A 27,150-nucleotide genomic window follows, 5' to 3' on the forward strand; every position below is an offset into this window, starting at 1 on the left:
AGCATGGTTAACGTAGTATGGCTATATCCCTTAGGGAAGTGATAGGCCAGTTGTGATCATCAGTTGCCAGTAGCTCCTTGGGGGAAGAGTGGGACTGAGAATTCTCAGGCTAGTGACAGTCATTACCTAAGTCTTAAGGAAGTCAGCAGCATAGTAATTCCATCATTGTCTACTGCCTTGTAGATAGATTAAATGGGGATGATAACATGGCTGGAGTCTCAGCCTGCACTCTCTCTCAGACAACCAATTCAAAAACAAAACAAGAAAATAATAGAGCGTAAGTACTTGGAAGTAAGATCTGTAAGCCAGGAAACTACACTTTCAGTATTTTTATAATCATGAAGTCAGTGATGTGCAGTGTGCAAGGATTCGGCAATTTACAAATTTTATTAAGATAGTTAAAAGCTCGAATATTCCTTTCTTCCTTCCTTTCTTCAAGACAATGTTTCTCTGTGTAGCCCTGGCTATCCTGGAACTCACACTGTAGAACCGGCTGACCTTGAACTCAGAGAAATGCCTGTCTCTGCCTCCTGAGTGTACTTTTTAATTGAAGAAAAAAGTTCCTTTTGCTCCTCTCTGTAGGTGCTCCATTGCTTTTCCTCTCTTGATAATCCTGCTTTCCAATCATATAGTCCAATAAAGCCTCACTACTGAAAATACTATAAAGTTGAATTTGTAAGTTAATAAGATTAATAACAATAATGAAAGAAAAATTACAATGGAAGTTATATCAATATGATCTGTCACAACATAGTCTGTTTCACTGTACTCTACCCAGCAAATAATTATTCTTATGAATAACAGGTGGTTGTTAGATTGGTACCAGATCACAGTGCTTTATATGAAGAGAAGGTAAACTTTGTAAAGCCTTTCACTTCATTGTGACTCAGAATGCTTAATTAGTTCTTTTGGTTTCAGTGATGTCATTTATTTAAGGGCATTATTAGGGAATTTTTTTGGGAGGTGTCATGACTAACCTTAGTAAAACTAGAACCATTATATTTGTATTAACTTATTTTTAAGAATTAAAAAGAAATCAATACATGTTTATATTTTTAAAAATATCATTTTTGATAAGTATCCTTTAAATGTTTGGTTAATGTTAATTTAACTGATTTGTCTTTTTTTAGCCTGTGCTTAATTTAAGGGACCTTGGATTATCTGAATTGAAAATTGGACAGATTGATAAACTGGTAGAAAATTTCCTTCCTGGATTTTATAAAGACAAAAGAGTTTCTTCCTGTTGGCATACATCTCATATCTCCGCACAGTCCTTTTTTGAAAATAAATATGGTATGTTAGTTATTGTCATTTCTAACTAAAATAGTGATATAGTAGGTGTAGTGTATTAGCATTTACTATGGGACAGTTCTGTTTTTGAGGTTTTTTTAAGTGTATACATTTTCTTACTGCTATAATTTACATTTATAGAAAAGTACTAAAGTACAGAGAATTACCTGTATTCCTTTGCTTCTTGTGATGTTGACATCAAAGCTCTTGCTTTGCGAGCCTTCTACACTGAGCTGTGTCTACTTCACGGGATTGAGTCCTTCACTTCACTGTGCTAGGGAAGTGCTCTACTAGTGACTTACATCCTTATTTTTTTTTAAATATTTCATATCTTTTTTAAAAAAAGATTTATTTATTATTATAAATGAGTACACTGTAGCTGTCTTCAGACACACCACAAGAGGGAGTCAGATTTCACTATGGGTGGTTGTGAGACACCATGTGGTTGCTGGGATTTGAACTTACAACCTTCAGAAGAGCAGTCGGTGCTCTTACCTGCTGAACCATCTCACCAGTCTGCATCCTTTTTTTTTTTTTTTTTTTTTTTTTTTTGCCAGAGTTTTGGCAAGTTACCCAGGCAGGCCTTCATCATTCTGTAGCCCTAGCAGATCTTGAGATTGTGGTCTTCTTGTCTCAACCTTCTCAATAGCTGGGATTATATTTAGACCTGGGCTATGTGTGAATTTTTTTTTTTTTTTTAATGTCACTGAACTAGGTCGTAGTAGAGCCGTTATTTGTTTTTCAAAGCAGGTTATGTCTATGTAGCCTTGGCTGTCCTAGTACTCACTCTGTAGACACACTGGCCTTGAACTCAGACATCTGCCTGTCTCTGCCTAACTTAAAGCCTTCTTAAAATATCCAAATACCTGTTCATATTGATGGAAGATCATGTGGTAAAAATCATTTTAAACTGTAGGAGTCCAAGAGTTAAAGATTAAAAGAGTAAAAGAGTGAGAAAAAAGTGTCATTACTTAAGGTTTGAGTGTTCAGACTAGGACATGGATGGCCAAAGTGTTTGGCCCAGGGTAAATCTTCAAAAGGACACATTTTTATTTTAATGTTTAAATACTTTTATTCTCGTGTTTTTCTAATCTGCATTTTCACAATTTAAAATTCTTCATACTGTGAGGCGCTTGCTTCACTTGGGTGTGCAGAGATATTAGGAATGAGTTTCTTAGGGGGACACTTGGGAATTTTTTGAAAAATGCCTAAGTCTCACTGGACATGGAGACACACAGGAATCTCTGAGGTGTTGGGACTGAGTGTAGTTCAGTGATATTGTAAGGTCGCAAGCCTGGCTATTGAAAGAACCTCTTTCACACTTTGCAACGCTACATACTTTTTGTTTGTGTTTTTGTTTTGGTTTTTGAGACAGGATCTCCTTATGTAGCCCTGACTGTCCTGGAACTCACTATTTAGGCTGGGCCGGCCTTGAACTCATAAGAATTTCACCTGCTTCTACCTCCAGTTTTGTCATTAAAGGTACTCACCAACATACCTGGCTTTACTCTAGGTACCTTAAGTTATATTAGAAGCTGTGTTTGCACTGTTCTGCAACATCATTAGAGCTTTGAAATGGTCCCTAAGCAATAGCAGCTCTTTATTATTCTATTCTTCTAATAAAAGAGGCTCTTTTTATATCTGCTGATTTTAATTTAGTTTCATGGGCAGATATAATCATATGCCAGAGAGAAATAGTAATTTCACCATTAGTGATAGTGAAATGAGGAACTGTGAGCTATAAGGAAGTAATGTTAATGTGTGAGATATCTTTTTAAAAATAAAGTTGTGGGCTGGTGAGATGTCTCAATGGGTAAGAACACCGACTGTTCTTCCGAAGGTCCTGAGTTCAGATCCCAGCGACCACATGGTGACTCACAACCACCCATAATGAGATCTGACGCCCTCTTCTAGTGTGTCTGAGGACAGCTACAGTGTACTTACATATAACAATAAATAAATCTAAAAAAAAAATAAAATAAAGTTGTACTGTGGAAAGATACTATATGAAACATATGTACTATAATTTTTCTAGTATTTGTAATTATTTTATACAATTTTTATGTGTTTTTGCATTTCACTTGACAATTAGACAATAACCTTGCAATTTTCTTCCAGGTCACATAGATATGTTCAGTACATTACGTTCCTCTAGCTTGTACAGGCAACATCCAAAAACTCTTCGAAGCATTTGTTCAGAACTTCAGTATTTTCCAGGTACAAAACAAGTGCATATATTTTGAAAAACATAGTTATATTTAATAAGGCTTGTTTTTGTTAGTGGTGGAAATTGAAGTACCTATTCCTTGTACAGTAGACTTAAAGTTTTGGAATTACTCATTTGGTTAGTTCTGTATTTTTTTTTTTCTTTTTTTTTGGTTTTTTGAGACAGGGTTTCTCTGTATAGCCCTGGCTGTCCTGGAGCTCACTCTGTAGACCAGGCTGGCCTCGAACTCAGAAATCCACCTGCCTCTGCCTCCCAAGTGCTGGGATTAAAGGCGTACGCCACAACGCCCGGCTTTTTTTTTTCTTTTAACGTAGATTTCACTACACTAGACTGCTGGGAACTTGTAGTCTTCCTCAGCCTCTTATATGTTAGAGGTTATACGTATGTGTCACCTTGCCTAGCTTTCTTTGTAAACTTTTGAGGAAAAAAGTATTTCTTACTTTATATGTGTATATGTTCCATCTGCGTGTGTCTATGTACTATGTGTGCCTGGTTTCCCCTGAGGCCAGAAGAGCCTCAGAGTTCTGGAAATTGTGCGAGCCACCATGTGGGTATTTGGAATTGAACCCAAGTCCTCTGGAGGAGCAGAGGACCTGCTGCTTAGCCTTTTGTCTAGTCTCTTTATAATCTCTGAGCTACAAAATAATAACAGAAGCCAAGCTGTGTGAGTGCTAAGTACTAAGGTAAATCTGACCTGGGAAACTCATCTATATCTGTTTCAAAATAACTGACCAAGCATATTTGTTTACTTACCCTCACTGGAGAAGAACATCAGAATGTTTTCATGAACATCCCAGAAATACGAGGAGTTTAGATAGAGCTGTAAAGTAGATGGTGCCAGATTGAGAGCATTGTTTGCTACTTTCATGCAGTTTAGGATAGAACAGTGTTTCTCAACTTGGGGGTTGAATGATTCTTTCCTGGGCTGAATATTAGATATCTGCATATCACATATATACATTATAATTAATAACAATAGCAAAATCATACTGAATGAAATGGATTTATGGTTGGGCGGTCACCACATCATGAGGAGCTATATTAAAGGGGCTCAGCAATCGGAAGGTTGAGAACCAGTGGGATTGGAGTATCATAAATGATGTGAAAGATTTTATTTCTAGAACTTAGGGAAAAATACCAAATTTGGAATCAATAAGAATGGGCTTTAGAATTTGTCCTAGTTTGGCTTTTGCTGCTGCTATGAAACACTGGCCAAAAGCAACTTGGGGAGGAAATGGTTTATTCGGCTCACAGGTCCTAATCACAGTCCATCACTGAGGGAAGTTAGAACAGAAGCAGGAATTAAAGCAGAGGCCATGGAGAAGTCCCATGGTTTCTTACCTGACTTTTTCATGTATCTCAGTATTACTTGCCAAGTGGGGTTAGCATCTCGCATAGTCCGGACCCTCCCACATCAGTCATTATACTTGCCTCCAGGCCGGTCTTACGGAGGCATTTGCTTATTTGAGGTTGTCTATTTCCTAATGACCCTAGTTTATGCCACATATATAAAAAACTAACTAGTACAGGATTGTAGGTGCAATAAACACTTAAAAGATTGCCAGGAATGGGCCAATCGTAGAGCAAATATAGGAATTAACTTTCAGGCTATAGTTAGCAACAGACACCTTTCCTTATAGGCACTACATTTGTATATGTATTTGGGGGATCTATTTTTTCAGAGCTCTGGTTTGAGCCTAGATGCCAAAGAAGAAAGGCAAGCTTTCTTTGGTTTTGAATTGTATAGACACTTGTCTTCATTCACATAATTCGTGATTTGTAGTTTCAGTACATTATTGCTTTGTTGGAATTGAGGAAGCATTTGCTATTAGTACCGGCCACTCTATTCTTATTTACAAATAGAAATGGGAGCCATCTATGATGATACACATTTATAATTCCAGCACTTGAGAGGCAAGGCTGGACCAACCTGAGCTGTGTATAGCAAGATTGTATTAAAATGAAAATACTAGGATTATTTGAGGAGAATACTTTATAGCATGAAAAAGAAGGAACCAAATTCAACAAAGACCAGTACCCTTCTGAAGAAATGGCTAGTGCTGAATACAGAAGGTAATTAAGGCAGATGGTATGTGTGTTAAGAATTTATGGAATTCTGGAAGGTTGATTATCACACAGTAGAGCTAAAATATAAGAATACCTGAGTACTGAGGATTTTAGTCAGTTTGCAAGTACTATCTCATGGCTGGGGAAAGTCAGTACTGAAATTAGACCTTGAAGCCCCATATGAAAAATCTTCATAGAAAATCATTTTAGAAAGTAGGTTTTTTTTTTTTTTTGTATTTTTGAGACAGGGTTTCTCTGTGTAGCCCTGGCTGTCCTGGAACTCACTCTGTAGACCAGGCTGGCCTCGAACTCAGAAATCCGCCTGCCTCTGCCTCCCAAGTGCTGGGATTAAAGGCGTGTGCCACCACCGCCCGGCTTCTAGAAAGTAGTTTTTTTATGTCACAATTTAAACTTAATTTCACTTTTAGGAATTTAGTCTTCGTATGTTGTAAAAGCATGAAGATTTATTATTGTAATATTATATTTGGCAGTGAAATGGTTGGGGAGCTAATTCCAATTAGAGCTTAGTGTAGAGAGCATTTTAGTGTTATTGAGCTATGACTTCAGCCCTCAGCACCAAAAAGCAAACAAAAATACAACACTCTCTAAACAGTCTTTAATGTAAATTAAAAAATTATTTTACCATTAAACTGAATGTACTCTGTTGTATTCTGAAATATTTCCATGGAGTTGAACAGACTATATTTGTAGAATGTTTTATTTGACACCATGTCTCACTATGTGGTCTTAAGGGACATCATGATCTTCTTGAGCTCATGGTTTTCTTGTTACTCCACTTATACTTTTTTGCAGGAAGAGTGTGTGTGTAGCCTTCTGTGTGCTCTTGGCATTAGAAAGGCTAGAAGATTGTGAACTCCAGCGTAGCAAATAAGTAAAAGATAATATGTGTATACAGGCATTTAAGAATAGTTACAGATTTATTAAGAATCATTTCTTTGGGAAATAGACTTTAAATGTAAGAAATTAATATTTAGTTTGATGCTTTTTTTCGTACTACAAACAACTATCAAAGGAAATTTAAAGTTAATTGTTTATATTTAATCAATTTCAATAATTTAGCTTTTGTTTTTTGGGAAGTGTCACAATTTGCTACTTTCTTGTTTTCTATGTTATATTATAAAATCCTCTTTTTACTTTTTCTCCTGTCAACATGAAATAAAATGTTCAGAGTTGTTGGAAAAATGTAAAGCATATGGAAATGTCAACAGAATTAGATACTAATTAGGATGTACAGTTATGGGTCAGACTTTACACTTGATCATTTTCCTGTATTACAGCTACAAAGTAACTGGCACTGTTTTGTTCAGTTTTCATACAGTCTCGGGGTTTCAAAACGTTGAAATCAAGGACACGACGTTTGCAGTCTACCTCTGAAAGATTAGCAGAAGCACAGAATATAGCACCATCATTTGTGAAGGTAATTCTTTGTGGTTTAGAAAGTAGTAACTTTGAACTGTTGAGACCATAAACTTCATTTTTCTGGTTGATGGAGTCCCCGCCCCCTTTCTCTACATCACTGATAATTAATTAATTGTGCTTGTAAATTCCCTTATGTTTATTCTTGAGAATTTCATGTGTTCAATGAAATATATCTACCTCCTATTCTTTACTTCAGCTTCTCGTAAGTTTTCCCCTCCGTGTGTCTGCCTCCCAATTTCATATCTTTATAATTAAATTTTTTTTTTTTTATATTATAACCTACTTAGTCCATTTGGTGCTGCTCATATATGTGACTGTGTGGGGTTATTCACTATAGCATGGCAATTCTACCAGTGGCCACATCCTTATGAAAAGCTAATCACTGGTGGTGGCTTTGGAAATTCTCTACCACAACTATGTCAGAATTTTGGTTGGCTTGATCTTATGCAGGTAATCTCTGTTGCTGTGAGTTCATGAAAGTTATAACTGTATCATACCCAAAAGACAGTTTTCACAGCATTCCTTCCTATGTGATAGCTCTTAAATTCTTCCTGCATTTTCCTCCATATTCCCTGAGTCTTGTTGGAGATGGGTATTTGATATAGATGTCCTGTTTAGGGCTGAACACCCATTCTCTCATTCTTAGTACATTTATGAGTTTTGTATCTCTTCATTGGCTGCTGTACAGTGCAAAAAGAACCTGTCTGACCAAGGTTGAAAGCAGGCCAGGTCAATGGTTATAAACATAAATATTTAGAAGGTACTTGCAAGCATTACCAGTTGGTAAAAATATAAATAGCAGATTTTACCTTAGTATATCTATGACCATTCCAGCCATGGGCATTTTGATGAAGATTACAGTACCAGGCATGGAATTCCCTTCAGTGGAACAGTCTCCACTCGTCTCAGGAAGATGTTAGGTCCCTCTTAGGTAGGTGTCCAGTATTGGAGCATGTAGGATGCAAAGCTGGTTAAGGTCACTGATAGTCTTCTTCTCTCCAAGCACCCTCATTGTGCCTTTCAACACCATGAAAGCTAGCACGCAGGGAAGACGGTTCTCAGTCAGCTTGAGACTCATTTTCTATTGACTGCTAACCAGCGTGTGATGTCTTTAGCAGTGGAGGTTTCTGTGTAGGCTTGGTGGATAATAAGGATAATGGTAGTAGCCTGTGTTGTTTTGATGATTCCTAGGGCCTCCCTGACCAATGACATGAGAGGTCTCTTTCCTTGTATTATGACTTAATTGCTTATATATTTTGAGAACCATATTGTCTATCTGTGCAGGATAATTTCATTTGAACTATATTTTAAGTTTTATTGAAATTAGCATACTATTGGTTTGTATAAGGCTTTTGTCTACATCTTTAGTTTTGCTTAACCCCATCTACCTGCCCATATCTGCTTAAGCTTTAATCTCCACTACTTTCCCTCTTCTTTCATTTCACAAGTGTTCTAATGTACCTTCACATATTTTTACATTGGGGTGTGAGATACAGCTTTCCATATACATATATTTTTAATATGTTAGCTTTCCTCCCATTTCTAGGTTTCCCCCGTACCCATTAAAGCCTGCCTGCCTTCCTTCCTTTCTCCCCCCCCTCTTTCTTTCTAAGATTTTCTTATTTAGTATATGTAACTATACCATAGCTGTCTTCAGACACTCCCTCCAGAAGAGGGCATCAGATCTCATTACAGATGGTAATTTGATGCTGGGATTTGAACTCAGGATCTTCGGAAGAGCAGTCAGTGCTCTTAACTGCTGAGCCATCTCTCTAGCCTCATTAAAGCCTTTCTGCTGCTAATATTCCACCTCTCTCATTTTGGCTTCCTCTCTCATATTACTCTTCCTTAAGGTGTGCATGTTGTTCTTCTCCATCTCCCTTCCTCCCAAAAGGCCACTATCTAGTTTCTTGGTTTTCCACTTAGGCTCCAAGTTAAATACACAAAACAAAAGATTTAAAGGTAGAATCTGCAATGTAAGAATGATCATGCATGGCATTTGTTTTCCTGGGCCTGTTATCTTAGTATAATTTTTCCCCCATTTCATACATTTACCTACATATTTAAATTTCTTTACAGCTGATTAACAGTTCGTTGGATACATGTATCTCTCTTCTCCCTCACCCTCCCCTTCTCCTTCCCCCTCTCTATCTCCCTTTCCTTCTTTCTCTAAGACATGGTTTTCCTACATAGTACTGACTATCCTGGCATTTACTATATAGACTAGGCTGGACTCTGACTGTGCTTCCTAAGTGCTGGGATTGAAGGCATGTAGCACACATTTCTCCTGTCCATCCATTACCATGTAGATTGATTCTACTTCCTTACTATTAAAAGTAGAGTAGTAATGTGTGTGTCTCTCTGTAGTAGCATATAAAGTCCATTGGCTGTATGCCCATGGTGCAGCTTAGCTATGTGGCTGTTCTATTTTCAGTTTTTGAGACGTCTCTGGATTGAGCCACTTCAGAGTGGCTGTACTAGTTTACACTTTGACCAACAGTCTATAAGGGTTTCCCTTCCCATACACCTACACCATTTGTTTTTATCTGTGTTCCTCAAGTAAAATTTTCCTTTTCTTGAAGGCTAAGTATGTCGAACACTTTCTAAAGTGTTCATTAGCCATTTATATATCCTTTTGGGAATTTCCTGTACAGTTCTGTTGCCCAGTTTTTAACTGGGTGCTTATTTTCTTGATGGTAAGTATTTTGTGTTCTTTTGTATGTTCTTTTTGTTTTTTGTTTTTTGTTTTTTTTCAAGACAGGGTTTCTCTGTGTAGCCCTGGCTGACCTAGAACTCATTCTGAAGACCAGACTGGCCTTGAACTCAGAAATCCGCCTGCCTCTTCCTCCCAAGTGCTGGGATTAAAGGCGTGTGCCACCACTGCCTTTTGTATGAGCTAGACACTAACTCTGTCACATGTGTTGCTGGTAGGTCTCTCCTAATCTATGGCCTTTGTCTTCACTTGGTTGATAGTCTCCTTTACTGCACTGAACCATTATAAGATCCTGTTTGTTTGTTGTTCTTCCTATGCTACTGAAGTCTTATTCAGTATGAATGAGTATGTCTGCTGATAAGTGAAAGCGTTACTTCTCATTTCTTTCTTGAAGTTTCGGATATTAGGTCTTCCAGTTCTTGATCCATTTGGGCTTGAATTATGTTCAGGATTAGAAATAGAAATTATTAATTTTTTCTTTTTGGAGTCCAGATTTCCCAGTACTGTTTGTTGGAAAGGCTGTCCTTCCTTCAGTGCACACTCATAAGTAACTTTGGTGGGGAACTGGTGCTCCTAGGGATTGAACCTAGGCCTTAGATATTCTAGCCAAGTGATCTGCCACTGATCTACACCACTAATCTGAAATGCTTCTCTATTTGTTTTATGTGTCTTGCTTGTTTGTTTGTTTGTTTGTTTATTTATTTATTTTTTGAGCAAGGTCTCAGTCTGTAGCCCAGGTTGTTCTAAACCTCACTATGTTGCCTAGTTTGGCCTCAAACTCAAGAAAACTTCTGCTTCAGGTTCTCAAAGCTGGGATTACAAGTGTGAGCTACTTTGCCCAGCTAACATTTCTTAAAACTTTCCCTTCATCTTTGTTACACTGCCATTCATAGACAAGTATAACATCATGTTGCCTGGATCACTCCACTAAGTACTCATTTAATCCTTTGTTTTACTCTTGTTATCTCAGTCTTGCCTCCAACTTGTATCATCATTGCTTGCATTACTTCACTTTATTACACAACACAGCCTTATTAAAACACAGTGTTTTATTGTACTTTATTTACCATTTTTCTGTTCTCATCTTGAATATGGTCATTAAGTACCCTTATTCTCTTTTTGGCATTATGTCTTATCAGATTATTTACAGTTTTTGGACATTATTTCATATTGTTTGTTCATGATGTCTGTTCTTTGTATATATTTGTGTGTGTGTGTCTGTGACATTTTTCTTCAGCCCAGTTTTCTTCTTGGCCTTGAAATCAATCCATCCTCTTAAGTCCTAAGATTACAGACCTGTGACATGATGCCTTTAGCTATGTGACTTTTAGGGGAGAGGGTGAAGAAGTTGGAGAGATGGTTTCATGTATGAAATGACTCTGTATACCTAAGGGTTACCTTTAACTTCCAATTCTCCTGCTTTTACCTCTTATATGCTGGCATTGCATACTCTTGCTACAAAGTCCAGGTGGATGAACCTGAAGGTCTCATGTATGCTCAGCAAACACTGTCAACTAATCTGTATCTCCAACTGTGTGGTTTTGATCCCATTCTCTTGATGTTTTGGTTACAAGCCTTGCCTTTAATGGCTAAGCCGTTGCTCTAGACCCAGGGACCCATTCTCAGTAAGAGATTCTGTTTTCCATAGCTAGCAATTATTATATTGCCATACCTATTGCTTCTAGCAGAATTTCAAAGTTATTTGTAAAGTATGTCTGTTTGTTTAACTTTGTCCAGTAGATTGAAAATCTCCAGACACTGCCTTCTTTCTTTGTGTCTTTCTGACACTGTTTTCTTACATTTTTAGGGGTTTCTTTTGCGGGACAGAGGAACAGATCTTGAGAGTTTGGATAAACTTATGAAAACTAAAAACATACCTGAAGCTCACCAAGATGCATTTAAAACTGGTTTTGCAGAGGGTTTTCTCAAAGCTCAAGCTCTTACACAGAAGACCAATGGTATGATGAATAGAAAGATTAGTTGAAAAAGACGCTTAGTCCTTCCTTAAAGTGTTACAAAAACTTTTCTTAATTTTAAAAGTTATCCCAGTGTGTGTGATGTGAGTGAAGGCGGGCTGTTGTGCCATAGCACGTGTGGAGCCCCCATGGCTTTGGATGTGCCATAGCACGTGTGGAGACCCCATGGCTTTGGTTGTCAGTTCTTCCCGTCTGCTTTCCTTCCTTTCCTCTATGAATTCTAGCACTCAGACTCAGGTCGCAAGGCTTGCATAGCAAGCTTTTCTTGCTGATCTCACCCTGCTGTAGAAACTTAAGAAAGTCAGTTTCAATATTGGTCATGATCCACAATAAAACTTAAGATTTCCTAAGTTGTATGGAAATGGAAATAAAAATAAAAGGTAGAAATTGTGTCTAGATAAGTGCCTTGAGAGTTCTTAGAGAACGTCCTGGTAGCCGTCTACTTTTTGACAAAAGTAATGATGTACATTAGAAATAAAGATAGCCTCTTCAGCTAGTGGTGCTGGGAGAAATGGATAGTCTCATGTAGATTAATGAAATTAGATCCTTATCTTTTACTTTATATAAAAATTAAAATGGAGCGAAAACCTTAATATAAGACTTAAAACTCAAACTTCTGGAATAAAGCATAAGTATAACACTTTATTATACAAGCATAGGAAAAGATTTTCCACGATCGACTCTAGCAGTTCGTGACAAATGGGAGTATATGAAATTAAAAAGCTTGCACACAGCAAAAAGAATCAGGAAAGTAAAGTAATGTTTTCTATAATAGAATAAAAAATTGTACCAACCTGATGAGATTAATGTCTATAATCTATGAATAAGTGTTAAATTTTTATTCACCATAAGACTCAATCATCTGATCAGTAAATGGTTAAATGAATTAGACAGTTCTCAAAAGAGAACTACAAATGGCTAGTAAGTGTATGAAAAAAGTTCCAAATTCCTTAGCCATTAAGGAAATTCAAATTCAAACTCCTCTGAGATTATGTCCAGTCAGAATCGCTGTTACTAAGTAGACAACCACTGATCAGAGTAATAGAGGGACCTTATATACTGCTGATGGCAGGGTACCTAACTGGTGGAGCTCTTAAGAAGATCAACATGGCCGGTGGTGGTGGCGGCACACTCCTTTAATCCCAGCACTTATGAGGCAGAGGCAGGTGGATTTCTGAGTTCACTGCCAGCCTGGTCTACAGAGTGAGTTCTAGGACAGCCAGGGCTACACAGAGAAACCCTGTCTCGAAAAAAAAAAAAAAAAAAAAAAAAAAAAAAGGATCAACACAGATTCCTCAGGAAACTAAAAAGTAAACTGAATATAGTCTAATTATATTTGTCATTTTTGAGATTATAAATAAAGGAATCTTAAGCATGGCATAGAGCTGTTTGTACATTTGTAAGCTGTAGGGACAGTAGCCAAGATATTAGGGCAAACCCAAATATCCATCAACAGAAGAATGAAAATGTGGTACAGTGGGATTTTATTTTTCAGCCATCTTGAAGTATGAAATGTCACTTGCAGGAAAATGAGTGGAATTGGATATTATTATCTTAAATATAAAAGTCAGATTCTGATAACTATTGTATGTTTATTTTTATGCAGAATCTGTGAGGATTTGTGCATATGTATACATTTGTTTGCTAAGTTGGAGGGCTGAGGCTTTAAAGGTAGCTGGAGGGACAAGAATTGCAGTATTTTTGCATGCAGAATCGAAGGTGAACTGTATGAGATACATGTATATGAATAATATGATAGTAGGACAACTGTTGTAGGGGAAGGAAGATGACCAGCAAAGAGAAAACACAAACGTACACATAAACACACATACATACAGAAATACTATAAAAACCTTCGTCTGTGTGCTAACTGAAGATTGTCTCTGGTATACCAAGATTAAGCCCTTGTATAAATTACACCAGATAAAACTATACAAATGCTGCTTTTCTTCCTAACAAGTTTACTACATAAATGCATGGTCGTTGGTGATCAGGGCAGGTAGGTGGTAAAGATAGACTTTGAGCTCTTCTGTAAACCTAAACTCTTAAAACAGTTTGTTGTTGTTCTTTGGAGGACTTAGGGCTTTAGGCATGATACATAAACATTCTACCAGTGAGAATATTGTCATCTTAGACTCTTAATACATCAAATTCAACACAAAGTAGTAACTAATACTTGGCCATAAAGGTGTTATATTTCATTGATGTCATTTAATTCAAGGCCTTTTCCTCTTTCAGATTCCTTAAGGAGAACTCGTCTGATCCTCTTTGTTTTGCTCCTGTTTGGCATTTATGGACTCTTAAAAAATCCGTTTTTATCTGGTAAAGACTTTCATATATCTGAGTTAATTTATTTCCTCCTTAAGCATCTGGCTTTTATGTTCTTTACAATTGTAACAAATATTTTACTATCCTACCAAAATTTTCTTATGTTGAACTTAGAGTTATTGTTAATGGGGAAGAATATTTGAAAAATAAGGTCTACTTAGTTTGATTTAAAAAAAATTAGTGTATCATTTTGTTTATGTTGGGTTTAAAGTAATGTTTTCAAAATTCCATTTCTGTGACTAGTTATATCAGAATAATAAGTTATTAGATGAATAATTTTAAAAATTAAAACTATCAACCAGGCAGTGGTGGTACACGCCTTTAATCCCAACACTTGGGAGGCAGAGGCAGGTGGATTTCTGAGTTCGAGGCCAGCCTGGTCTACAGAGTGTGTTCCAGGACAGCCAGGGATACACAGAGAAACCCTGTCTCAAAAAACCAAAAAAAAAAAAAAAAAAAAAAAATTAAAACGATCACAGTTTTAAAAATTGATGACTCCTAACCACTTTCCCGAATGAACAAGCCATTAGTATTTGGTATGGCTGGGGCCTTCATTAATATGTTCCTTGTAGAATTATTTTTCACAAAACTCTGAAAACCATTTCTTAAAAGAATTTTTGACCCCCACCTATTTTTGTTTTTGGAACAAGGTTGAGTGCTGGGATTAGAGACATGTAATTACATGTTCAATATATGGGGCACTGGGGGTTAAACTCAGGTTTTCATGCATGATGAATGATCACCATACCAATAGAGCTTTATCTTCAGCTCTGAAGAATTTTGGACACAAGATTTGTGTGACTTAGAGCCCTGGCTGACTGTAAGCTCACTGCATAACCAAGCATGCCCTTGAGCTCCTGGTCCTCCTGATTGACTACCTCCTGTGTGCTAGGATTACAGGGTTTGCAGCCACAGCTGCTTAGCTTGTTTTTGCATAGCAAAGTAAAAGCTAGGGAGTTGTTTGCAGAGCAGAGAAGTGCACACAGGAAAGGAGTGAGAGTGTAGACAAAGATTATAACATTAATCTACATTTCATGCAATCTCTATTTCTAAAGCCTCTAAAAAGACAGTGTTTCCTGTGGCACACTTTCCTGTCTAGGTGACGGAGCGGCTCATTTGGGTTTACCTTTACTGAGGAGCTAATGGTATATTCTTGTTCTTTTTTAAGAGTGTTTTACCAGTATGAATGTATGTGTGCACGTGTGTCTGGTTCTCATGGAGGCCAGAGAAGGGCATTGAGTCCCCTGGAGCTGAAGTTTAAAGTGGTTGTGAGATGTATGTGGGTACTAGAAACTTAACCCAGATACTCTACAAGAGTAGCTAGTACTCTTAACCACTAAGCTATTTCTCCAGCCCCCTGTATATTTATGCTTCATCAGCTTCCAGCTAAATAGTAATCTTGTCAAGTTTAGCTATTTAGTGATGACCTTCTGCATAGTTCAGAATAAGACTTAACTCCCCCACCCCCCCAAAAAAAGACCTAAAAAATAAAAAAAGACTTAACTCCCATACTTTGACCAGTAGTAATCCTTCAGCTCAGTTCTTGGTTGGAAAAGCCGATTGTGAATGAGGAGTCCATCCCCAGTTACTCTCAATCCTGCTAATACCTAACTGTCCAACTAGCTACTTAACAATACCCCCTGAAGAATTGAAACCCTAAAATCACTTTGGAGATGGGTTATTCAGTCTGGCTAATAATAATAATGTGTAAAATGGGGTATAGAGAGTTTTGCTTTTAAGGCCTTAGCAATCAAAAGAACTTAGATACATGGAGTTTACTACTACAGGGTTATCTGAGGAAGGAACAACAGTGAACTAGAAAAATAACATTAAACATTAAGGGGTGCAAAGTCTGAGAGTGGTGCATACCTTTAATCTCAGCACTTGGGAGACAGAGGAATGTGGATCTATGTGAGTTCAAGGCCAACATTTCCAGGATAGCCAGGGCTACACAGAGAAACCCTGTCTCAAAAAAACAAAACAAAACCCACAAAACCAAAGCCCAAAGACTTGACCAGTGAAATCAGATATTTCCACCACGAAAATGGAAAACAATGATACCAGTTCCAAGCCTCGTTTATAAATATCTGGTAGCTGGGTTCCGTGGTGTACACATTTAATCTCAGCAAGAGGAAGTGTATCTAAGTTGAAGGGTATTCTGATTTATATAGCAATTTCCATGCCAGCCAGAGCTATATAGTAAGATTCTGTCTCCAAAAACAAAGCTCACAAAACAAAAAACAGGAAAAAACTTTATTTTGGTTTATGTACCAGAGGATTAGAGTCCATAATAGGAGGGATGGAATGTAGCTGGAGATGAGCAGGAAGGAGGCTGGTCACATTTTCAGTCATGTAGAAGGCAGAGTGAACTGGAAGTAGGATAAGGCTACAAGCTCTCAAAGCCTACACTTCCACCAGGAAGGCTTCTTGTCCTAAAGATTCCATAACCTCCCTAAATAGCACTGCCAACCAAGGACCAAGTGTTCATATACCTATGCCTACTTCAATGTTCTAATTCAAACCATCCTAGCTGTTAGTCCCCAAAAGGTACTAATTTAGCCCTGGATGGCTTGGATATGGATTGACTGAAAGAGCTCTGTGCTCTAGAGTTAAGATGTATATTTTGGGATAATACTTGGGCCTTGAGCTTAGAACTCATCCTTTGTCAACAAATATATCAGTTACTGTTTATTGCTGAAACAAAATGTCTGACGTAAAAGCAGCTTTAGGAAGGGATTATTTATTTTGTCTCACAGTTCCAGGATATAGTCGCTGCAGCAGCTTGAGGTAGCTGGTCACATTGTAGCTTCAGTCAGAATCAAAGAGAAGTGAAATGCTAGTTCACTTTCTCCTTTTTATTCAGGACAGGACCCTTACCTTCATTTAGGTTGCTCTTCTCACCTCAATCCAATTTAGACAGTCCCTTGTAGGCATACCCAGAAATTTCTCACCTAGAACCTATCAAATTGACAGTGATAAAAAATCACAGTGTTGAAGTCCTTGTTAGGTATTCTAATTTCAATCATTATAATTTTTCTATTGCTGTGATAAAACACTTAACATAAACAACTTGGGGAGGAAAGGGCTTATCTGCCTTTCATTTTCACGTTACAGTCCATCATTGAGGGAAGTTAAAGCAATGTGCAAGGCTTTTTTACACAGATCAGGACTACCTACCTGCCTAGTGATGGTACTACCTCCAGTGGGCTGAGCCCTTCTCTGTCAGATGACAAAGAGTGCTCCACAGACACTCTTTGCCCACAAAGCAGTCTGATCAAGGCAATTAATTTTTTTTCTAAATTAATTTCTTTACATCCCAAAAGCTGATCCTATTCCCAGTCCCTTCTTTACTGAGTTCCCCTCTCCTCTGAGAAGGTGGACTTCCTGTCCCTCCTCCCCCCTCCTCCTACCCTGACAGATTAGGCCTATCCTCCCACTGAAGCCAGGCAGGGCAGCCATGAAGACTGAGCTGCCTGTCTGGTACATATGTGCTGGGGGCAGAGAGGGGCTTGTTACGACTCATGTAAGTTCTTTGGTGGCTCAGATTTTGAGAGGTCTCAGGGGTCCAGGTTTGTTGACACTGTTGGTCTTCCTGTGGGGTTCCCATCTACTTTAGGGCCTTCGGTCCTTCCCCCAACTCTTCAATATATGTCTTCAACCTCTGTCTAATATTTTTGTCTGTAGGTATCTGCTTCTGTTTCAGTGCACTGTTGGGTAGAGCCTCTCAGAGGCTATGAGAGGCTCCTTAAGAGTATCATTAGTAATGTCAGGGATTTGTGCTTGTCAGTGGAATGGGTTTCAAAGTGGGGCTGGTTATTGGTTGGTCATTCCTTCAGTCTCTGCTCCATTCTCTGCATTTCTTTTAGATGGAACAAATTTTGGGTCAAAAATTTTGTAGATAGGTTGGTGTTCTTATCCTTCCACTGGGGTTCTTGCCTAGCTACAGGAGGTGGCCTCTGCAGGTTCCATGTCTCCACTGTTGGGCATCTTGACTAAGGTCATCCACAGTGACTTCTGGGAACCTCCCCTATCCCAGGTCTCTGGGACTTCCTAAAGACTCTCCTCTCTCCACCCAGGCAGCTATAGATTTCTATTCATTTTCCTGGCCCATTGGGCCTCCTGTTTCTCCCTGCACCTGCTCTGCCTCCCTATTCCACTCTCCCTCCCTCTCCTACCCACTTTCCTCCCTCCTTCTACCTCCTAAAACTATTTGTTTGTTTTCTCTTCTAAGTGAGATTTAGGCATCTTTGTTTGGGCCTTCTTGTTTACCTTCTCTGGGGTCAGTGGGGTGTATCATGGGTATTCTGTACTTTATGGCTAATAATCACTTATTCAAGGAAATTCTTTTTTTTTTAAAGATTTATTTTTATTTTACATTTATGAACTACAATAACCGTGTATATGAGTGTTTGCCTGCATGCTCCAGCCCTGCTCCCTCGGGACCCACGCTCGCTCTGGCATAATATACTGTAGCTGTCTTCAGATGCACCAGAAGAAGGCGTCAGATCTCATTACGGGTGGTTGTGAGCCACCATGTGGTTGCTGGGATCCGAACTCAGGACCTTCGGAAGAGCAGTCAGTGCTCTTAACCACTGAGCCATCTCACCAGCCCCCTCAAGGAAATTCTTAATTGAGGTTCCCTGTCACTCTTATCAGGGGACTTTAGGTTGTGTCAAGTTGATAACTCTAAGTAGAGCATCAGGATTTAGGCAGGAGAAAATGTTTACACTTAGCTGTAATTATGGTTTTGGTGTCTTTGAATGCCTTACCTGGCATGTCAGTAGCACACACTTAGAGTATAATGGGAAAGCTTATAAGGAAGGACTGAATCATTCTTTGTCCTTTTAAAAATATAGACTAGTTCTTTGTTTTATATCCTCATTAGTTTACTTTTTGTCAGTGCTTTCCTGCTGTGTGTTTAAAATTATACAGGTGGCCAAAAATTAGCCTATTTTTTTTTTACTGTGAAGACTCCTCAGGGTTACTTTTAGGAACTTAGGGTGAGCCCGTTGGCATGTTTAGTTTTCCTTCCACCCAGCTGTACCATATTCTGAGATGGGTCAGGGTTGTTGATCACATGGATTCTCATGGTAACCTCAGAGACATTTTCCTATAATGATCATTCTATTTGCAGATTGTATGCTGGTTATAATCCTGGGGTCTCCACCATCTCTGATGGAAGGAGCATTAGATTACTGGGATTATAACACTGTAGGATACTTTTAGGGGTATTCTATTTCTTTTCTGGGACCTTGCTGATGTTGAATGACAGTCCAAATATTGGCTGTCCTCTTAGCCCCTGTATTGTGGTTTGCTTTGGTTCCTCAGTTAACACCAATTTTGAAGAATGAATAGCTGTTTCAAATTTACATTTTGTAACATTTAGATAGGGATTGATAAAAACAAGCATTTTAAAATAAATGCTGACTTTAACTCAGTTTCCTAAATAGTTTAAGATTTTTAATCATATAATTTTAAGATTATAGAAAGAGGAAAATAATTAACCGACAGTCTTAACTGTCCTTGAACATGGTCTAGAATCCAGAATGCTATTTCTTGCAGATTAATTTGGTAAAGCTTCTAAGACAGGCAATTTTTCTAGACTTTGAAATCAAATATGCTCACATATTTTCCTCCTGTTAGTGCGTTTTCGGACAACTACAGGGCTTGATTCTGCAGTGGACCCTGTCCAGATGAAAAATGTCACTTTTGAACATGTTAAAGGGGTAAGTTAAGATTTTTTCTTTTTTTTTCTTTCTTTATTTTGTCTTCTTTATATTTTGTCTAATTCATACTTTGCATTAGGCTTCCATTTTGGTTATACTCAGCTGCCCCAAACTTTTCTTACAATTTAAAGCTGTGAACCCAGTTTGAATTTCAGAAAGTAAATAATTTAGGAGAAGATTGATATGATTGATATTTAAAATTTGAATAATTAATATGGAGCTGGGACCTTTCTGTTCTGAGAGATCCTGGACTGGCTAAGAGCACTTAGGTCTTGATAAGACCTAAGTTCAGTTCCAGTTACCCACAGGTAGCTCACAACTGCTTGTAACTCCAGTTCCAGGTAATCCCACCCATCTTCTGGCCACCATGAGCACCTGAACTCAGTATGCATATACTCTACACAGGCACACATAATATTAAAAATTAAAGCTCATCCATCTATCTACCTGTCTGCCTATCTACCTATCTATCCATCTACCTGTCCATCCATCCTTCCTCCATCCATCTATTCACCCACCTATCTACCTACCTACCTACCTATCTATGTAGGTTTTTCAAGATGGTCTTTTTATGTAACAGCCATGGCTATCCTGGAACTCACTCTATAGACTAGTCTGGCTTCGAACTCACAGATCCACCTGCCTCCCAAGTGCTGGGAATATAGGCATGCGCCACCATGCCTGGCGATAAAGTAAATCTTTAAAAAATTGAATTTTTGTTGAAGCTGTTTTGGGTTGGATGAGTCAGTGGGGATGAGTCAGTGTCTGAGTACAGAACTAGAGACCGTTTAATCCCAGCACTTGGGAGGCAGAGGCAGGTGGCTTTCTGAGTTTGAGGCCAGCCTGGTCTACAGAGTGAGTTCCAGGACAGCCAAGGCTACACAGAGAAACCCTGTCTCGAAAAAAACAAAAACAAAAACAAACAAAAAAAAGAGACTGACTGACAACTAAACCACACAGTTGAGTAAATTCTGACACAATTTAAGTTCATGTGAACAAAGTAACTTGGTTCGATTTACCATAATAGGTTTGCCATTGCAGATTTGCCATGTCTTCAAAACTTACATAACAATCATTTCTTGCCCAGAATTTTTGAGTATGTATGTATGTATATATAGCGCTGCTTCCAAAATATAAGAACTGTTTAGAACATTATTATCTTGATGCTGTTAACTCTGCCTCACCCAGTAGCTTTTTCTCTTGGTCAACTAGAGATATTTTTGCTACAGAGGGTGGGGGCAGATAATGTTTATTTTGAGAAGTAAATGGTATCTCATGTCTCTTGCTTTATTCTTAGACTTTAAAATTACCTTTTACTCATTATTTTAAGTAGATATATTTTAGTCTTTCACTGTACAGTAAGTATCCTTGAGTTTTCGTAGAAAAGTGTTCTTTTTAAGTAACTCATTCAGGTCCTTTTGAAATTCAACATATTTGCTTAAAAGTATATAAATAATAAATTTCAAGAATGAGCACATGTTTTTCATCAGTTCTCAGTCCAACAAAGAACATTAGAACCCCACAGCCTCCCAGAAACCTCTTCTGTTACTGTCTTTGTCAGTGAAAAGAGAGTCACCCTTCTGTCAGACACTTCACTTCGCTTCTACTTTTCTCTCCTAATAGCTGCAGTATACCCAGAATATCCTGTTTTGTACCTTCTTTTGTTCAACATGATGTTCTTGGTTGGGATCTAGCTATGCTGTAGCCATGGAGTTGTAGTTATGGAGTTGTAGTTCATATATCCTGATTTTTCAGTTGCATTATGTGGCTGTCAGAATACAGTTTTTATTTTAACTAACTTTGACATTTTGGTTGTTTGTAGCTTATAGGGACTCTAATATTATGCATATGTACCCTATGCATGTTGAATGTTGTCCATTCTCTTGAAGCTAGGAATAAATAGACCTTTATATTACTTATTATCATTACAAAAATTTTAGTAAAAAATTCCTGTCTTTAATATTTTCTAGAAATACTTTTGGGAAATTTTCTAGAAATATAATCATGACCTAAACAGTTTAGATTTTTCAGATTGCCCTTTGTTTCTAAGCTGTGATCTCCCTAATAGTTTCAGTCTAAGCCTGACCAATGTATTTGACTTGTTACTCCTACTGAGTAAAGGTGAGAATGTCAAAGGACTTTTCTTGGCATAATAAGGATGCAGTGTAATTGGAAGTAAGGATTGGGAGAGAACCTTTAGCACACTAAATACTTTAAAAATACTTTTCACTGAAAATGGCCAAGTTCACTTAAATCTACATTAAGTATATAATTACCACAGAGGAAGCTTTGATAATCTAAACCATTATTTGGTAAATTGCACTGTTTAAGGTGGAGGAAGCCAAACAAGAATTACAGGAAGTGGTTGAATTCTTGAAAAATCCACAGAAGTTTACTGTGCTTGGAGGTAAACTTCCCAAAGGTAAGATTCATAATTCTTTAAATCCTTGGATATATATTTACCAAAAAGGATTTTTTTAACTAGAAAATTTTTTAGCTTATATATGGTGTTTTCCTATGTGCATGTCTGCCTACTCTGTGTGTGCCAGATGCTGGTAGACGGAGAAGGGAGCATCAGATTCTCCCAGGACTAGAGTCATACAGGGTGTGAGTTGCTATTGGGGACTGGGAATTGAACCTGGGCTGTCTAAAAGAGAATCCAGTGCTCTTAGTGAGCCATCTCTCTAACTTCACATAAAGATATTTTTTCTATAGCATTTGTATAGTTAAGACTAGCACTTTTACATGGATATAAAATTGCTAACTTCTCTGTTTATACACAAAATTCATCATTTGTTCTACTCTGAATCTATTTAGTGTCATCCCCATCAGGGTCAGGCATGAGCCCAGGGTCACACCCTTATGTTTTGTTTTGTTCTTGTACTGGAGATCACACTCACTTACCTTGTACATAGTTGGTAAGTGCCATACTATGCCCAACTCCTCATGTTTTTTTTTTTTTTTTATGTATAAGAAAATTTGTGAAGATTTTTGTTAAGTGGAAACTATGGAAATTGTACTCATGCTCTTTGTAATTATGAAGACAAAATGGTAACTTTTTAGCATGTGTACTTTTATGTAAACATTTATATGATTTTCTTTTTCTACTAAAAATGGCAGTTTGATGACCACTCTAACCCAGGTTTTGCCCTTCGGTCAGATTGTTACTTAGAAAAAGCTCGTAGGGGATTGGTGGGTCTATATCTAAGCCTGTATGGTACTTATCCGGTATGTCTAAAGCTCAAGACTTGATCCCCACCATGGTAGAAACTGAGCCTACAAACCTAACCTGTGGAAGGTAAAGCAGGTGAAGCAGAAATTTGAAGCTAGCCTCAAATTTTACTTTATAAAAAACCAAATATATAACAAATTTTACTTTATAAAAAAAAAAGGGAACAAATTTCTAAGAATAGAATTTCTATGTTTTGTTTGTTGCCTTTAAAGGTTAATTTCAGACTTGTAGTTTTAGAGGTTTCATTACACAATCCTGACCCTTCATTGAGGTTTGGAGTGAAGCTAAGCATTACAGTGTGTGGTAGCACAAAGCTCCTCATCTCACAGTAGAGGCAGGGTGGAGGGTGGTTCGGCATACTAGACCCAGCCTATCCTTCGAAGGCTCCCCTTTGCATGTGGCTCAGGATAAAAGACACAGTCTACCCTTTGAAGGCACAGCTGTGCCTTCAAAGCACAGGCACAGGATTGGAGATAAAATCCACCCTTCAACGACCCACCTCTTTCACTAGGTTCTGACTCTTAAGTTTTGACAGTCTTGCAGCAGTAGCTTACTTAGACAGACCTTTAACAGGCAGTTATTTGGTAGCTGTTTCAGATGATCCAGACTCTAGTTTTAAGGCCAGATTTTAGACCATTGGGAGCATCTCTTCTGGGAGTTCTACAGAGAAAGTAGGAGGATGTTCCCAAAACTTTTCCCAGTTAGGGGTACAGTGATATAATATCATAGACTACTTAAAACTATAGTTACATTTAATTTCTAATAAAGCATTATATAAATTTATTGAAAAATTTTGAGATATATACTAAGATATATTAAGTCAATATTTGTAAGTAACAAGCCAGTTAGGTATCACTAAAGCATGGTAATACTAGTGTGCCCTTCATGCTGCTTTTTAGCTTGTCTATACTTTTAAAAAAATGTTAAAATGCAGCATCACTACAGCTTTATTGCTTTTTTGTTTGTTTGTTTTTTGTTTTTTGTTTTTTGTTTTTTTGAGACAGGGTTTCTCTATGTAACCCTGGCTGTCCTGGAACTCTGTAGACCAGGCTGGCCTCGAACTCAGAAATCTGCCTGTCTCTACCTCCCAAGTGTTGGGATTAAAGGCTTGTGCCACCACCGCCCGGCTCTTTATTGCTTTTTAATGTAAATTATAAAAGTTATATACAAATCAGGGATTACTTTTTTCCAACTTACTATGGGAAAACCACTGTTATGAAAACTTAAAAACATTTGGGAAACCTTGGAATAATAGCAGTTAACATTTATGTATTATCAATATAGACTCAACAGTATTTGACATTTTGTCAGGTAATTTTTCTGTTTTCCTGTATGCATTCATGTGCATTTCATTTCTCCCTTGAACACAAGAAAGCTATAGATATCAACTATGTGTCTCCTGCTTGTAAAGGTGCTACCCTAATCTTATCTAACTCAGCCCAAATTAGAATTATTTGTTTAATATTGCTTTTCTTGTTTTGTTTTTTAGTTTATACCATATGTCTCTAGAAAATATTTTTTAGTCTTTTTATGGAAGTAATTTATCATTCCATTTATATTTGGCTGTTTACTTTTTAGTGTGAATTTTATGTTGTTATAAATGAATCCTTTGTCTTAGTAGTACTTTTTTCTTGCTTGTTGATGTGTGAATTTTACGCGCACACATACACACACACACACACTCACACACTTTGTTTGAGATAGACTCTCATTCTGTTGTCCCTGGCTGGCCTGAAACTAACTGTATAAACCTGGTTGACACTGAATTCACAGAAATGATCATTTGATTCTGCCTCCCTATTGCTGGGATTAAAGGCGTATGCAACCTTTCCTTGTTGTAAATAATATGTAAATGGTACAAGAAAAACATCATCAGAAACTTGTTTCTGGTGGTTGTTGTTGTTTTTGTTTGTTTTTGTTTGTTTGTTTGCCATGCTTGGCAATATTGAACATTACTGTCATTTTTGTTATAGCAATTAATATTTGTGTTAGAGGTTCTTATTGAGGGATTTTAAAAAGTAATGACTTGTTCTTGTCTCTTTTTCTTCTAGGAATTCTTTTAGTTGGGCCACCAGGAACAGGGAAGACACTTCTTGCCCGAGCTGTGGCAGGAGAAGCTGATGTTCCTTTTTATTATGCTTCTGGATCAGAATTCGATGAGATGTTTGTGGGTGTAGGAGCCAGCAGGATCAGAAATCTTTTTAGTATGTTTGGTGTATATTTTAGACTCTTAGGGCAAAGTAATGTTTTATTTACCCTTTTCTTGATAATTGACTTAGTTTCAGGTAACTTAATGGGGCTGTATGCTTTATTTAAACAATTTTACTTTCTACGTGTGAATTATATGCAGTCAGTTCTCTTCTACCTTTTTTTGGAGTTTCAGGAATTGAACTCAAGCCCATTTTCTACTGAGCTTCTTACAGGCTCTGCATTCTTTTCTAAAATAGGCTAAACAATCATAAGGCCTGGTAGATGTGCTAGATGAAGTTAGATGTTCGGACTGTTGATGTTGAAAAATTCCTGAGGTTTTTGTTTGTTTGTTTTATTTATCAATTCCATAGTATAAATTAATATTTATTAGCTCCAATTCTTATTATATTACATTTATATAAATAGGAAGCGTGGAAAACCAGTTCTTAAACAAGGCTCTGATAGTCTTACAGGTTTTAATATTTTTATGTTCAAAAAGTATTGATTCTTTCAAGTTATTTGAATATTTTTTGTTTTCTTAGGAGAAGCAAAAGCAAATGCTCCTTGTGTTATATTCATTGATGAATTAGATTCTGTTGGTGGGAAGAGAATTGAATCTCCAATGCATCCATATTCAAGGCAGACAATCAATCAACTTCTTGCTGAAATGGATGGGTAATTGAGTCTTTGTTAAATATGATGCAATATTTTGAAAATTAACATTTATACTATTTTAATGATAATTTAGAGTAACAGGCACCTTCCATTATTTGATATTTACAAACTTGGTTTTATGCAAATTCTTCTCATGGAAAATTTAGTAAAATTGTTTAGATATTAAATATTATATATGTTTAGGTAACAGTCAAATGTAAAAAGTCAAATTTTTCTTTCAATATTGTCTTCCTTACTAATGGATGTATTAGCTCCTCTCATTCATTTATTCATTCATTCTACTTATAAGTGGAAAATTGACTCAAAGTCAAACTGGTCTATTTAAAGAAAGATATGGCGTATAGGTATAGCTCAATGGTGAATCTTTTGCCGCTAGTATATATGAGTACCTGAATTAAGTCCCCGGTGCTGATTCGTATACTCCCCTCCCAACATACATAAGGGATAATACACTAGTTTCTATATAGTTGATGACTAAAAAGGAAGAAATGTTGCCTTGAATAAATTATTTTAATGTCAGTCAGTGTAAGACATTTTGACTAAATAAAGGTCTTGTACCACATAATATGAATTGAAGTTAAAAATAATTTTTCAGAATTTAAAGAGGAACCTGGGCTTTTTATGTCAGTTTGCTTTCCTAAGTAACAGTTGGTTTGTAATTTATGTAGCCATTGGTTTATTATCAGCTAAGGCTAGCAACGAACAGTTTTCTATATAGCTATTGTTATATGTAAGCCGTATTTCAGCTTTCAGTGAAATGGTACTTTTTTTTCTCTCTAGTTTCAAACCCAATGAAGGAGTAATCATTATAGGTGCCACAAATTTCCCAGAGGCATTAGATAAGTAAGTATGAGAAGAAAAATTCTGTGGAAGAATATGTGCTACAACATTGTATTACAAGAAGCCTACCATGAAGTAACTTGCACAGTTCCATTTATAGAGAATATTTAAAATATGCAAATCCAGAGACAGATAGTGACTGCTAAAGGCTTGAAGAACATGACCTAATTACCAATGGACATAGCTGTTGGTTGCTTCTCTCTTTGGAAGCTTGCATGGTACCTTGTAGTATTATGAAAGCTAGTCTTCAGGGAAGAGGCATTCCAGTCAGTTCCAGCTCAGAGGTCTCTAGATCCTTCTTTTGAAGTACATGTGCCTTCTTCCATACAGACTTATTTTCCACTCTGGTGGACCAGGCAGGACAATAGCAGTTTTATAATGTTTTGAGAGTCTTTTGGACAACACTGACCAACAAACTCATCAAACTCATGCCTGCTGTTGCTTTT

The 27,150-nt window shown here is 37.3% G+C and overlaps 1 protein-coding gene across 1 annotated transcript in view; it reads left to right on the forward strand.

Moving 5' to 3' along the window:
- The window catches only part of Yme1l1 (YME1 like 1 ATPase), a 38,779-nt gene that overhangs the window by 5,164 nt on the left and 6,465 nt on the right, over window positions 1-27,150 (forward strand). Inside the window, exons 3-12 of the mRNA XM_031369183.1 lie at window positions 1,131-1,293; window positions 3,409-3,507; window positions 6,913-7,022; window positions 11,545-11,695; window positions 13,952-14,035; window positions 19,685-19,767; window positions 22,099-22,189; window positions 25,051-25,203; window positions 25,732-25,864; window positions 26,645-26,707. Of these exons, the coding sequence (XP_031225043.1) occupies window positions 1,131-1,293; window positions 3,409-3,507; window positions 6,913-7,022; window positions 11,545-11,695; window positions 13,952-14,035; window positions 19,685-19,767; window positions 22,099-22,189; window positions 25,051-25,203; window positions 25,732-25,864; window positions 26,645-26,707 (1,130 nt within the window). The remainder of the gene's footprint in view (window positions 1-1,130; window positions 1,294-3,408; window positions 3,508-6,912; window positions 7,023-11,544; window positions 11,696-13,951; window positions 14,036-19,684; window positions 19,768-22,098; window positions 22,190-25,050; window positions 25,204-25,731; window positions 25,865-26,644; window positions 26,708-27,150) is intronic.

The sequence above is a fragment of the Mastomys coucha genome, unplaced genomic scaffold (genome assembly GCF_008632895.1).
Source record: "Mastomys coucha isolate ucsf_1 unplaced genomic scaffold, UCSF_Mcou_1 pScaffold15, whole genome shotgun sequence".
NCBI lineage: Eukaryota > Metazoa > Chordata > Mammalia > Rodentia > Muridae > Mastomys > Mastomys coucha.